Source organism: Amphiprion ocellaris, chromosome 1 (genome assembly GCF_022539595.1).
Source record: "Amphiprion ocellaris isolate individual 3 ecotype Okinawa chromosome 1, ASM2253959v1, whole genome shotgun sequence".
Lineage (NCBI taxonomy): Eukaryota > Metazoa > Chordata > Actinopteri > Pomacentridae > Amphiprion > Amphiprion ocellaris.
In genome coordinates, this window is record NC_072766.1 from 29,054,876 (window position 1) to 29,069,201 (window position 14,326).

The following is a 14,326-nucleotide window of genomic DNA, read 5'->3' on the forward strand; positions in this document are numbered from 1 at the left end:
TCTGAAAGACAGGAAAATAATGTGTACTGTCACATTGTACGGTATATGTATAGAATACAAAACACATTTATCCCTGTGCGTCTCTATGTGTATCGTGTATCACTTGAGTTTCAATTCTCCACGTGTGCATTTTGTCTAACCAAAGTAAACAATTTCAAGGTGGATAACATTATCATACTAATGACCGTTAGCATCAAAAACTTTCTATATTGCAATGGTTTTATTACTTATGTCCCTCCTGTTCTGAAACTATGACAGGTGAATATTTCACTGCAACCAATACACAGTCTTTCAACTTTTTAAAACGTCCTACATGACAAATATCACAGCTTGTGGTCTGCCTTCACCTTCATTCCCCAGATACTTGCATTGGGATAGAGTCTGGGGGGGGGGGGGGGTAAAATCATTTAAAATCCTGAGAGAGGGAGGGCTTTCATGATTGTTCTTTTTTTTTTTTTTTTTTTTTTTTTTTTAGACCAGCAGCTTTTTTCCATCTTGCCACTCCCACAGAGATCTAAGAACAGATACAGAAAGCTGTCTCCAAAGTTACAAAGACACAGATAGAGAATAAAGGGAATTCAGTTTCTACAATGAATCACAGGGAGATGGTAACAAAGACTGAGCACAAAAAGTATAGGTAAAAAGCCAGGGAGGAAAAAAAGGTGTTAGTTGTAAGGTTTTATTTCAGTGGAAGTAAATGAAACGCCATTTGTGTGCATCTGCTAAAAACGGCCTAATACAGGGTGTGGTCACCGCAGCAGATGTATATACACATAATGCAGAGCAGTGGACAGTTTTCTGTGTATCCAGACAAGCAGAAAAGGATAAAGGGTTAAAAAAAGAATCTTTAACTTGTTTTTTGTTGTTGTTTTGTTTTGTTTTTTTGTTTGTTTTTAATGTGTGCTGCAAGTTGTTTAAGGCCTGAATTTTGTTGTTTTTTTTCCACTGTATGGCACATAAAATCAGCATAAGTAGTTCAAGGAGCTTCAGAAAGTTGAAAATCCAGAGATTCATTCTGTTTTCATCTTTTCTGGGTTTGATAAATGGTGTCATTTTGATGGTTCTTTTTATAGGAATATCAAATTTTATTTATGTAATTTTTTTATAAACAATAATTTTATAATTAAGTTATTAAAAGACAGATATTTTTGTTGTTTAGGTTATTCCTCCTCCAAGCAGGCAGAGCCTCAACGGAGTAAAAACTTAAACCACAAAAATGTTTCATTTCTATTTATCTGCATTTTTCATCTGTCTGCTACATTCACAGATTACTGCAAATCTAAGTGCAATTATAGTGATTTTATTCAACATTTTAAGACTTTCTGTAAACTCAAGCACTGTCTAGAAAAGTGGTCTATTATGGGATGGCTACACCGTTAGCATGACTCGTAGCTAACGTTAGCTCTGGTGCTAACAGCAACATGTTTTACATTGAGGTGATACCGTCGGCTTGAAGTGACGCAGTGATCAGAAAACTCTTTGTTGTACAATTTGCACACAACCAGGCTTTTATCCAAGCTGCCATCAGGAAGATTTTTAAAAGAAAACTTTCCGTCCAACAAGCTCAATCTCGTCTTCCTTCACTGTTCACCAGTGCTTGACTTCACTCAGTGCTTCCCGTGCTTCTTCTTCATGGCTACCGCCACCTACTGGGCTGGAGTGTTCATCAGAGTTACCGGTGTGCCAGAAATGAGGGAACTGAGGAGGGTGAAATTATTTGCGGTATTATTTTTAACGCGTTATTTTCGCTGCAATTAATCAATCGAAATTTTTTTTATTTATTTATTTATTTATTTATTTTTATATATATATATATATATATATATATATATATATATATATATATATATATATATATATATATATATATATATATATATGTACAAGCACCATAAAAAATGCTTCATTACATAAATTGAGATGTAGGAAGTTCCTTTAACCCCTGTCTAAATGCAATTCATCCTGCCTCACTCCAACACAGACCAGTGTCTTCACTCAGACTTTGTCAGAAAATTAAAACTTGAGGCTTAATCTTTAAATTATTATCACCATTGTGTGCAAGTTACGTTTATTTATAAATCACATTCAAACTCTGCTTAAGCTGATTAAAGTGAAATAAAAAGTATCACACACACACACGAGCCCTATCACTGTCATTAATCAGCTAACAAACAAATGCTAGCATCAGACGAGCTACCAGAGAGACTAACATTATATTTCCTCACTTTAAAATGGAACAAAAGTACATACTGTAGTGACTTACCCTGCTGATGAGCTCCTTCATCCTCATCGGTGACTCCAACGTGTTTCCGTTTCAGGTGCTCTATCATCATCGTGGTGCTCCTGTGCCATCTCATATTACTCTTGCAAAGCTTGCATGTTACGTATGTTTTTTGTTTTGTAAAGCATGAAATGCTCCCACACTTTTGAGGACTTCGGTCAAACTGTTTTCTCCGTTTCGGTTGTGTTTCATTTGTTGAATTTACTTTTCCTTTGAAAATACTGCCTCCACTCTGCCTCCACCTCGCTCTGTTCAACTCGCTCTGCAGGTGGAGTTTTTGTTTTTTTTAAACAAAACTTTATTTCAGTCAGCCAGCATTGATTTTAAAAAAAAAAAAAAAAAACTTTATTTCGGTCAGCCAGCATTGATCAAAAAAAACTAAACTTTATTTCAGTCAGCCAGCATTGACAAAGCTCTGCTGGTGAAGTAGACAGCTCCACGACATGGCGAGTGACACATGAATCGCGCGACACAACGAATCGATAATTAAATTCGTTGCCAACGCTTTTAATAATCGATTTTTATCGATTTTATCGATTTGTGGTTGCAGCCCTAGTTCAGTACCACTCCCCATGTGTAGATTTGAGAGAATAGAGTCACCTCGCATCTATTATTTGAGTGAATGCATTGCTTTTGGTGGAACTACTTTAATGAATACATTAAAGGTGCATCACATAGGAGCTATAAAGGTGATTTTAAGGACAATGGTTTATTTTCTAGATCAGTGTTGTTTGCAGTGAAAATAATAACAGTCATTCGGTTATAACTTCCACAAATTATACAAGCTGAAAAATTTGTCACAATAAATTGTTCCATTCAGGGAATGTCATTAATCATTGATCACTTTTAATAGCCTATTTTTAATAAAGACCAGGAGAAGACCAGGTTAGCCTATTTATCAAGGTGCACAGGTAATGGTTTATTGGTAACAATGGTAAACAGACAAATAAAAATAAAGAAATGATCTCAACTTGACACATGTCAAATAAGAAACTAGAAAAGCACTCAGAGAGCACAGTACTCCACCAAGGCTGCTCATTCCTTGTATCATTTCCGGCGGCTGACCGAAGTACGTAGCGGGCCACGTGAATTGATGCAGGCAACTGCTGTAGTGTTCACTTATAGTCATAGTTACAGTGACGACGTGCCGTTATCTCTCAATGATAAAGAAATCTTTAAGAAATCCTTGGATCCAGACTATAATCCACATCACTGCCAAAATCTAATCAATTGGTCTTTGTGTCATTTCTGACCCTCCGTGAAAATTTCATCCAAAGCTGTTTTTGAGTAATGTTGCTAACAGATAAATAAACACATGGACAGACAAACCAACACCGATCATCACATAACTCCTTGGCGGAGTAAAAAAGTAAAACCCTGAGATGCACAAAGGATGACAAGATGAGGCTGCTGAACCACACTGAAGTTAAAGTATCACCGGATGGGGACCCTGCACTGACCTCCTTTCGCACCACAACGTCTTGTCCGTCAGCCCTTGAAGCAGGGTGCTGGGAGTGTGTCACATAGGTGGGGTGGTGGGGGGACACAGGGTTGTAGGTGTTTAAACCACGATCCCGCAAGGGCAGTTACTAGTCCCTGCAGGCCATACCTCCATAAGGGGAGGTCTAGTGCACTTCAGAGGGCATCCACAAAGGCTACAGAGAGAGCGACAGGGGTCACCGGGGCTCTATTGTCAAGGGGTATAACAGATAGTTTCAGCCAGGAATGATGCATATTCGGAGTTTGTTGGTGCAACTGAACTCTATCAAAAATTTTCTTATTGCAATAGATGAAGTGTCTATTACTGCTCCAAATTGCTTTAATTTTATCATGCAGGCCTAATTTGAAATGACTCTAAGCAGCTAACATCCAGTTTAGACTCAGCTCATAGCAGGAGGATGGTGGTGAAATTTGCAGAGACCAGGATCCACATCAGAAATTGAGATGGAGGCAGTAAGTTGGTAGATTGTAAATACCACTGCACTAATTTCCACAAGACTCCACAGGTATGATTCACCTGATCTGAACTGTCAGTGTGATAAGCTGGTGACATGAACATATTTTCTGCATTAGATAGCATCAGCCTCGCTGTCAGCATCCTAGATGCAACTGATAACATACATTTTCTGTTTTTTTTTTTCTCTGTGTACTTCCAGCAATCAGCAGGCCTTCCTATTGGAGAACGTACCATGTCAAAACCCAAGCTGCCACAAGGTAGGACGAATGTTCCACATCCACTGGGACCAATCAGATTTGGGAGCCATCCAAAATGCCACCATGGCCACATTCTTTGACATCTATGAGGATGTGAGTAGTTGATGTGTTGATTTTTGGTTTTCTCAATCGCTGTAACATAACCACCATCCATTCCTCCCACCGTTTTTATTTTTCCTTTGATTTCATCCCACTTCATACATCATGCACCTCTCCTCTACATATCTACCACCTTTGTCCCAGTCTGTCAGATGTTCCAAAAAACTACCATTGCTTTATGATAATTTATACAATGTCGAAAACCTTTTTATTAGTATGGAAAAGAAAAATGAATAAATCTCACAGAGCGAACAAGAATATTTTATTTCCCTAATGCAGAAAAGCAGATTATGTGTGAAGCTTTTTTTTTTTTACACTGAGAGCAAAATTATTTAACATTTTTGGTTTTCCTTTCAAACTCACAAGTAATATTCCGAATTTGGATGGAGGACAGGATGTTTTCAGTTCAGGCTTTGTTTGATATCACTAATACTGTTAAAATCACGTAGAGTAATTTTTGAATCTGACTATTCGGATCTCAAAAAAAATATTCAGATACCACCATCACGACCAATTATTCGGGTCCAGCCCTACAGGACATGCTACAAAACATGTACACACTGTCTTATACACTAATTTTTAAATCCTTTTGTGTGTCATAGACTCTGATTTCTACACTTTCCCACTCATAACCTGTGACTGACTGCATACAGCACAATAGCTGTACTGCAGTCTATGTGCTTGTCTTATCATAATTAATTACTACTGCTCATGTGGCCTGTCTATTGAATTCAACTCTCCCTATTTTCATCCCTGCCCCTCTCACTCACCCTTGAGAGAGAATTTATAAATGAGAGTGAGATGTAGGGAGTAGAAAAGAAAGAGGAGAGACTGGAGATGATATGATAAAGCTGGATCAGAAATCCAGTGTGTTAGGGGGATAAAAATGTACATTAAAAGACACACATATCGTGCTCTCATTGTTCCTTATCTATATGCCTGTCTTCATTTGCAGGGTATATTAGACATGCTGGTTCTGAGCCAGGCAGAGGGCAAAAAAGACTTGATCATCCATGCCTTGAAGAACAATTTTGAAGCTGATGCCTACTTTGTTAAAGTGATGGGTAAGTGAATGATTTGCTCTGTTCCCTCCTTCACTCCACATGCCCAAACCAGTTTGTCGAAGGGGTAGCATGAAAGAAGAAGAGGTGTTCTTCTCATACACACTACAGACGCAGCTGAAAGTTGATTGTTTTATGTATATATTTTTATGTTTTTGTTTTTTTTAAACTGGAATAGCCCCTCCTGGACCTCTCAAATCATCTCAAACAACCTAGAAAGCAGATGGCCATGACTACCAACTGTCAATCAAAGTTTATTTGTATAGCCCTTTACAACAGCCCAAAAGGTGTCAAAATGTTTAGATTTTTTTAACCTGGAGCTACCAAACTCAAGAGAACAAACAAAGAGAATCTCATCCAAGTTTTTTTGTTTAACTTAAGCTTAAATTAGCTTCCCTTTCAGCACAACACTGCTGTCATAAAATACACATTCTGCCAAAAGGCCATTTCAAATACACTTTCACACCACCTTCTCTGGTTCTCCACCGTAAGCCTCTACATTGGCTCTCACACAAATAAATGCCACACTGTAATGTACACTATTCCCAGTCTAGTTAGTGCCATTGATGACAAGAATGGAAGAAGAATAATTGGCTCCAACTTGAGAGTGATTGTTTATTTTTTGCTGGAACAAAAGCACAGTTTCCCACATATAGTACTTTTAGTTTCCTTTGTGAACGACATATTTCTTTTTACAGTGAATACATCAAGTATAGATAGCTAGATAGATAGCTAGATAGATAGCTAGATAGATAGATAGATAGATAGATATGGTTATGTATATATATATATATATTTTTTTTTTTTTTTTTTTTTTTTTTTTATTTATTTTTTTTTAGATTTTTTTCTCTTGCTTTTATGGATTATGTGCAGTTACTATTGTTCTTGCCATTTTTCTTTTTTAAAGGTAGCATGCCTTTCAGAGCCACGGGCAGGTTTTGGGTATCAAAGCATTAAGCAAGAGCACAATTTACGGTGATAAACTCAATGTAAATATTATTACTAAGGATTTACTGTATGTTGCAAAGCACACTATGTACCCATGATATCCTGGGTTTAAAGCCATCCTGACACTGTTATCACATGTCTGTTTCCTTCCTTTCTCCCCATGTAACCTGTCACTTACGGCTTTTGACTGCCTTACAAAGGTGCCAGAAATGCCAGAAACTAACCTTTATTCTGTCTATGCAACAAAGATGACTAAATGTTCACAAAATCCAAAGATATAGTACACATCGCTTTTACAGTGTGCTGTATTTTAGTCATTTTAAACCTCCTCTTCACAAATGACGTCTAACTACGAGCAAGTGTGCTTCAATATCTGGTCTCAACACTCAGAAATAGTGTTACATATTTTTTCGCTCACTGCTTGTCTTCTCAGTTAATAGATATTATTTCTTTCATTTTATCATAATTGCATAACCAGTAAAAATCTGAATGTGTCCTTTGAAGTCAAAATGTTGGTACAGTGTTATCTGGTGACATTTGAGAAAGGCAAAAATAGTTCTACTCGAGGGTGGGCCTTTGCACAATTTAATCTGTCACTCCACTTCACCTCTGCTCGTTAGCTGAAAACTGAGAACTGTTCATCCCGTTTCAACACAGTTGGTGAACAGTTGTTTTGTCTTTTGGGAAAAGAGGCGCTGCAGTTGCTCCTCTGCTTGCAAAATCAAACACACACACACACACACACACACACACACACACACACACACACACACACACACACACCTACACACACACACACACACACACACACACACACACACACACACCTACACACACACACACAAAGCACACACACACACACACAAAGCACACACCCATGGCCACACCTAATACACTTATCTTATGTATCAGAATCAATATTCTTTGCCTGCTATTACATATACAGCAATTTCACCTCTCTCATTAAAGCTGCTTAGATACACTGTATAGCATTGAGGCTCTTCATTTATAGACTCAGAGATGTAGTGCAGACACGATGTAATTGACTTAGGCGACCAAAGATAAAGTGATTCAACCCTCAACCCACTCAAGCATATTATTTGTTGCTTTAGAAAATACTCACAATAGGCTACTGCAGGTTCACAGTGAAGAGCGGTTTGAACAAAATTCAACATGTGATTGACATTGATTCATAGTACCACACAAAATGATGAGAATCTGAGAATATTGCAAAGTCATATTTGGTATTTAGCAAAATGTTAACTGCCACAGAAGATGTTTGGAACAGTTGTTAGCATAGCAAGTATATATTCCACGTGGATTTTAATTGTCCAGGATTTTGTTTGTGTGCATCTTTGCCTAAGTTTGTTAGTGCCTACCATAATGGTGCAGTGCAAATATCATTTACAGGGTAGTATGTCAGACAGTGAAATATCTTACTGGGTGGTCTCTTTGTTGTGAGGCAGCAAACAGTGAATGGTTCTTTCTGCCACTTGAATGATACACAACAGACCTGGAAATGGGAGTAACAGAGCCATGGCCAAGTTTGATGGATGCTGAGGATTACTTGCATCACACTGACCTGCTGAAACTAATACAGTACAGTCCTCTGTGTGGTCTGATTGAAAACAACGCTTTTATAGTCACTTCAAGGTTGTTTCAAAGAATCTCCCACTCTGTAATGTTCCAGTTAGTTCTGTGAGGAGCACTGTAGTTTCATAACGAGGGAGATGAAGTAGCGACACCAAGTCTTGTGTTTTAGCATCCATTTTAGCATTTGTGAGCTATTTCTTTGGGGTTAAAGTCAAGTTCTACTGTAGGTGTAAATGGTTCCCAGGTACTCAGCAGAAATCTGTGTGGACTACACCATCTAATTACTTTGGTTATACAGTATACAGTTTTACATGCCATCATTGGCGAATAATTATTTTGAATTGAGTCATTTTCAATTTGCAAGAATTGCTGTTTTAATTAGGCTATACCACACATTATTAGAAATGTGTTTGAAAGGCTGTAAAAAGGAACATAATCATGGAGCCACAATTCATTTTGCTGGCTGCCATCTTCAAATTTATCTAGCTGTAGCTAATTAATGTTAATTTTTAAAATTGACCGTGCTAAATGGAAGTCTTGCCTGACAAACTCTATCGTGTGTCTTTAGTAATCAAGATTCAACTTATTTTTTTCTGTTAAGGAAGAAACAACATTTGGTTTTACATGTTTGAAAATGTATGAATAGAGGAAATATAGAGGTTCATATGGAATCCTGTCTTTTGGGTGTTCAAAAGCACAGCAGAGAGGTGACTCATTTTCTAGGTGAGTGATCTCACACCAGCTGAGCTCATACTCAACCTTTAACGAGTGAACTTGTTAGTACACCTGACTGACGGTTGGTAGGCAAATACCAGTAGTCAGAAAGGTCCAGGTTAAAAATTAATCCCATTATGGTGTTGTTTAAGGCTTATCATCTTTAACCCTTTAACCTCAGGTCTTTCGGACTACTTCTACTCAAGTTCATTCATCACCTTCAGTTTAGCACTGAGCTCCTTGGTATTCATCAAACTATTTGTCTTTACCAGTGCTTTAGTTTTAAAATGATAAAAATGCTAAAAGTTATTGTTTTTCTGAAAGATCACAAGGGGACCAGAGTATCTAATAGTGTTTGATGAAGTGATAGCAGATAATGTGTTTTCTTGTTTGCATTCATAATGGCCCTGTTGTCTGGCTGTTACAATGAATAAATACAGATACAAAGATGAAGTATGTTAATATTTGCTCACACTTACAGTAAAATTACAGAGCCAGATGAGATATCTTCTATAGAGCAGAACAGCCTTTTTAAGACAATATCTCTGGAAATGAAGATGCACCAGAGGCTGCTATAAAGGGACAATTAGGACTTGTGCTATTTATGAATCAGACAACAGAACTGCAGTTCAGGAGACACATTTTGGTCTTTCAGAACAAGTTCTTGAAATGTGCTGTTTGATTCTCTCATTCACACCACCTTTCTGTGTGAGCAGCCACACTGGACCGCATCCATCTTAAAGACAGGAATAAATATGCACATTTTCACACAGTCTCTCCAGGGAGACCGATAGTGTTGCATTGGATTGTACACAGAAAAAATTCTCTCACTCCTTCACAACTGGCCAATCAAGGCATGCAGAGGGTGTAAATGTCAGACCATGTGTTGTGCAAAGCTACAGTAACAAGTGACACAGACACCCTTATGTAATGTCGGAAAAGTGTGGGGGAAGGGGAATTCTGTCACTTTCTGCATGCAGTTTCGACAAAATGTAAATCCGTATTAAAAATGATGAAGGTACACTGTCTGTCCAAAAAAGTTGCCATTTAGATTTAACTAAGTTTATAGGTAAGAGCCTTCCATTGAATAATTACTGCAGTGGTTAATATATTTCAGCAGGAAACAACTTATTTAACCCTAGCTGATGCAGTGAGGAGCTTCTCATTTCTTAAACAACCATGTCAAAAGATTATCCATATACCCTGTGGTTGTAGAAAGGCTGTTAATCTGTTTCAGGAGGGTGAAATTATTAGCCTGCTTCAAGCAAAGAAAACAACTAAGGAGATTTCTGAAACTACTAAAATCGGGTTAAGAGCCTGGAAGGATAGTTGTGAACCATCACTTCTGAAGAACAAATGTGGTCGGTCGGTGGTCTGATGAGTCCAGATTTATCCTGTTCCTAAGTGATGGGTGCATCAAGGTAAGAAGAGAGATGGATGAAGTAATGCGCTCATCATGGCTAGCACCTACTGTACAAATTTGTGGAGGCAGTGTTATGATCTGGGGTTCGTCAGATCCAGGTTCAGCAATGTTATGTGCCCAACGAATGAGGTCAAATGACTACCTAAGTGTACTAAAAAATAACAGGTCTTTCCATCAATGGAGTTTTTCTTCCCTGATGGCACAGGCATGTTCCAAGATGACGATGCCAGGATTCATACGGCTCACAATTTGAATGAGTGGTTCAGGGAGCATGAGACATCATTTTCACACATGGATTGGCTTCCACAGAGTGCAGGCCTCAGCCCCACTGAGAATCTTTGGGATGTGCTTTAGACTTTGCTTAGCAGTCCAACTCTGCCATCATCAATGCAAGATCTTGGCAGAAAGTTAATCCAACTCTGGACAGAAATAGATACTGTGACATTGCAGAAGCTTATCGAAATGATGCCATGGCGAATGTGTGTCGTTCTCCCAGCTAAAGGTAGTCCAACGAAATATTAGAATGTCTGACTTTTTTTTGGGATGGGCAGTGTGTCTCAGACAATATGACCTCTGAATCTAACAAGAAACTGCTTGCAGTCCCAAGGAAAATAAGAACTGATGAGAACCCTTTATTGTAATTAGCTCAACAAGCTGGACCTTGTTGCTATAAATACACAAGTGCTTCTCCTGGGAACTGAGACGATCTTACAAGCAACATAATTTCCTAGAAAACCTTATTTAAAAAAGGAATAAATGTCCCAACCTCCAACAGCAGATAGATTTTTTTTCCGCTGAGGACCTCCAACAAAAACAGAAAATGTCTGCAAAACAGATGAATGGTGAACACAGTGAACACCACAAGCCAGTGACTATGATTAATGGTTCCTGTGTTGACTAATTAGATAACTGTTCAAATTCTAGGTATGCAGAGGTATCCTAGGATGTTTGTGAGGTCACTGGATTCCTTTAAACCAATGTACATAAAATGTTGTTTGTCACTCCCTAATAAATGCACTAAATGAGACGTCAGACTGTCCGTGTATAACACACCAACATGAGAACAAGTTTGATGAGCCAAACCTTTGTTAAATCACTTGTGTAGGTGTGTAATAAGCTGGTTTTCCTCTGCAGGAACTTGCTGTCTACTATAGGGCAGAATCTGTGTGCATGCTCTGACTGCAAAAAAAAAAAAAAATTCCCTGTAGAACCCGTTTCAAGGCCGTTTTTAGAATAGAAAAAAAAACTACCTCAGGACAGATACTTCTGTGACCCTATATACACTATATTGCCAAAAATATTCGCTCACCCATCCAAATAATCAGAATCAGGTGTTCCAATCACTTCCATGACCACAGGTGTATAAAATCAAGCACCGAGGCATGCAGACTGCTTTTACAAACATTTGTGAAAGAATGGGTCACTCTCAGGAGCTCAGTGAATTCCAGCGTGGAAATGTGATAGGATGCCACCTGTGCAACAAATCCAGTCGTGACATTTCCTCGCTCCTAAATATTCCACAGTCAACTGTCAGCTGTATTATAAGAAAGTGGAAGTGTGTGGGAACGACAGCAACTCAGCCACCAAGTGGTAGGCCACGTAAACTGACGGAGCGGGGTCAGCGGATGCTGAGGTGCATAGTGCCAAGAGGTGGCCAACTTTCTGCAGAGTAAATCACTACAGACCTTCAAACTTCATGTGGCCTTCAGATTAGCTCAAGAACAGTGCTTCAGCAGAGAGTTTCATGGAATGGGTTTCCATGGCCGAGCAGCTGCATCCAAGCCATACCTCACCAAGTGCAATGCAAAGCGTCGGATGCAGTGGTGTAAAGCACGCTGCCACTGGACTCTAGAGCAGTGGAGACGCCTTCTCTGGAGTGATGAATCACGCTTCTCCACCTGGCAATCTGATGGACGAGTCTGGGTTTGGCGGTTGCCAGGAGAACAATACTTGTCGGACTGCATTATGCCACGTTTAAAGTTTGGTGGAGGGGGGATTATGGTGTGGGGTTTGTTTTTCAGGAGCTGGGCTTGGCCCCTTAGTTCCAGTGAAAGGAACTCTGAATGCTTCAGCATACCAAGACATTTTGGACAATTCCATGCTCCCAACTTTGTGGGAACAGTTTGGAGCTGGCCCCTTCCTCTTCCAACATGACTGTGCACCAGTGCACAAAGCAAGGTCCATAAAGACAAGGATGACAGAGTCTGGTGTGGATGAACTTAACTGGCCTGCACAGAGTCCTGACCTCAACCCAGTAGAACACCTTTGGGATGAATTAGAGCGGAGACTGAGAGCCAGGCCTTCTCGTCCAACATCAGTGTGTGACCTCACAAATGCGCTTCTGGAAGAATGGTCAAAAAATTTCCATAAACACACTCCTAAACCTTGTGGACAGCCTTCCCAGAAGAGTTGAAGCTGTTATAGCTGCAAAGGGTGGACCCACGTCATATTGTAACCTATGGATTAGGAATGGGATGTCACTTACATTCATATGCAAGTCACGGCAGGTGAGTGAATACTCTTGGCAATATAGTGTATAGTGCACATATATGTGTGTGTGTGTATATATATATATATATATATATATATATATATATATATATATATATATATATATATATATATATATATATATATATGTGTGTGTGTGTCTCTCTCTCGCTCTCTCTCTCTCTCTCTCTCTATCTATCTATCTATCTATCTATCTATCTATCTATCTATCTATCTATCTATCTATCTATCTATCTATCTATCTATCTATCTATCTATCTCTCTCTCTCTCTCTCTCTCTCTCTCTCTCTATATATATATATATATATATATATATATATATATATATATATATATATATATATTAGTACTCTCAGACGATTACAATTTTTAATCAGCAATTAATGCTGTGGATTAATTTTGATTAATCACGATTAAATATCATTCATTTTTTATCTATATTAATGTGTTATTTTACGTGAGCAAACAGATTCAAGAAAGAAGGGAATATATATGCATTTAACATGTTTATGAAACACCTGTGCTTCGGTGAAAAGAAAACTCCTTCCTGCAGAGTGTTCATATTACTGTAAGTTGGTGGACTGTTCCGTCAAATAAATTCAGTACGGTTCAGGAACATTTTGACAACATTTATTAATAAATAACTTTTGTTATAACTGTACATCTTAAAATAAAGTGAAAAATAATGACTTAACAACCTGAACCAACTTATATACATATTTAAAAATACCTAAATCTCAAAAAATTTAAACAGTTGAACACTTTTACATTTTTTCTGTCTTATATCACTCCCCTTATACGTCTGCTGCTTAATGGGAGAACTGAGCTGCCAGTTATTTTGAATCATGGTCTGAATGGTGTCAGGGTCATTCTCAAACACATTTGGAGTTCATTGGTGAGTCTGGAACCATATTTAGTTTGGATTATGTTCATAGTTGAGAAGCTATGTTGAGCCAAACGTAGTCAACATGTGCAGGGCGACTTTCCTCTCAGTGTCGATTTGTTTATTAATAATATGATGATCAGTGTACGTTTGTCTGTGAATCTGTCTGTCCGTCTGCAACATTATTCAAAAACGGACTAACGGATTTGGATGAAATTTTCAGGGAAAGTCAGAAATGACATGAGGACCACCTCATTAGATTTTGGCAGTGATGCGGCTTATAGTCTGGATCCACGGATTTGTTAAGTATTTTCCATTGCCAGATATAGCGACCAGCACGGCGTCACCGTAACCATGACAAGTGAATGCTGTGTCAGTTACCTGCATCAATTCACTCGACCTGCTACATATTTCGGTCACGCAATTCAGTATCTGTACTACATAACGTACGCATGCACAAATCATGCCTGTGCTCACGCAAGGTAATTATTTATTTAGTTAGTTTGTGGGTCGATCTATTGTTATAAGAGTGCGTGGCTCCGTTGTGAGAGAGAGAAAGCACCGTGTGTGTGTGTGTGTGTGTGTGTGTGTGTGTGTGT

At 38.5% G+C, this 14,326-nt stretch overlaps 1 protein-coding gene across 2 annotated transcripts in view; it reads left to right on the forward strand.

The window, feature by feature from the left end:
- Positions 1-14,326, forward strand: part of itfg1 (integrin alpha FG-GAP repeat containing 1) — a 258,075-nt gene that overhangs the window by 150,394 nt on the left and 93,355 nt on the right. For both annotated transcript variants that reach the window (XM_035946300.2, XM_023265997.3), the window contains exons 11-12: positions 4,438-4,588; positions 5,550-5,658. In XM_035946300.2, coding sequence (XP_035802193.1) covers positions 4,438-4,588; positions 5,550-5,658 — 260 coding nt within the window. The remainder of the gene's footprint in view (positions 1-4,437; positions 4,589-5,549; positions 5,659-14,326) is intronic.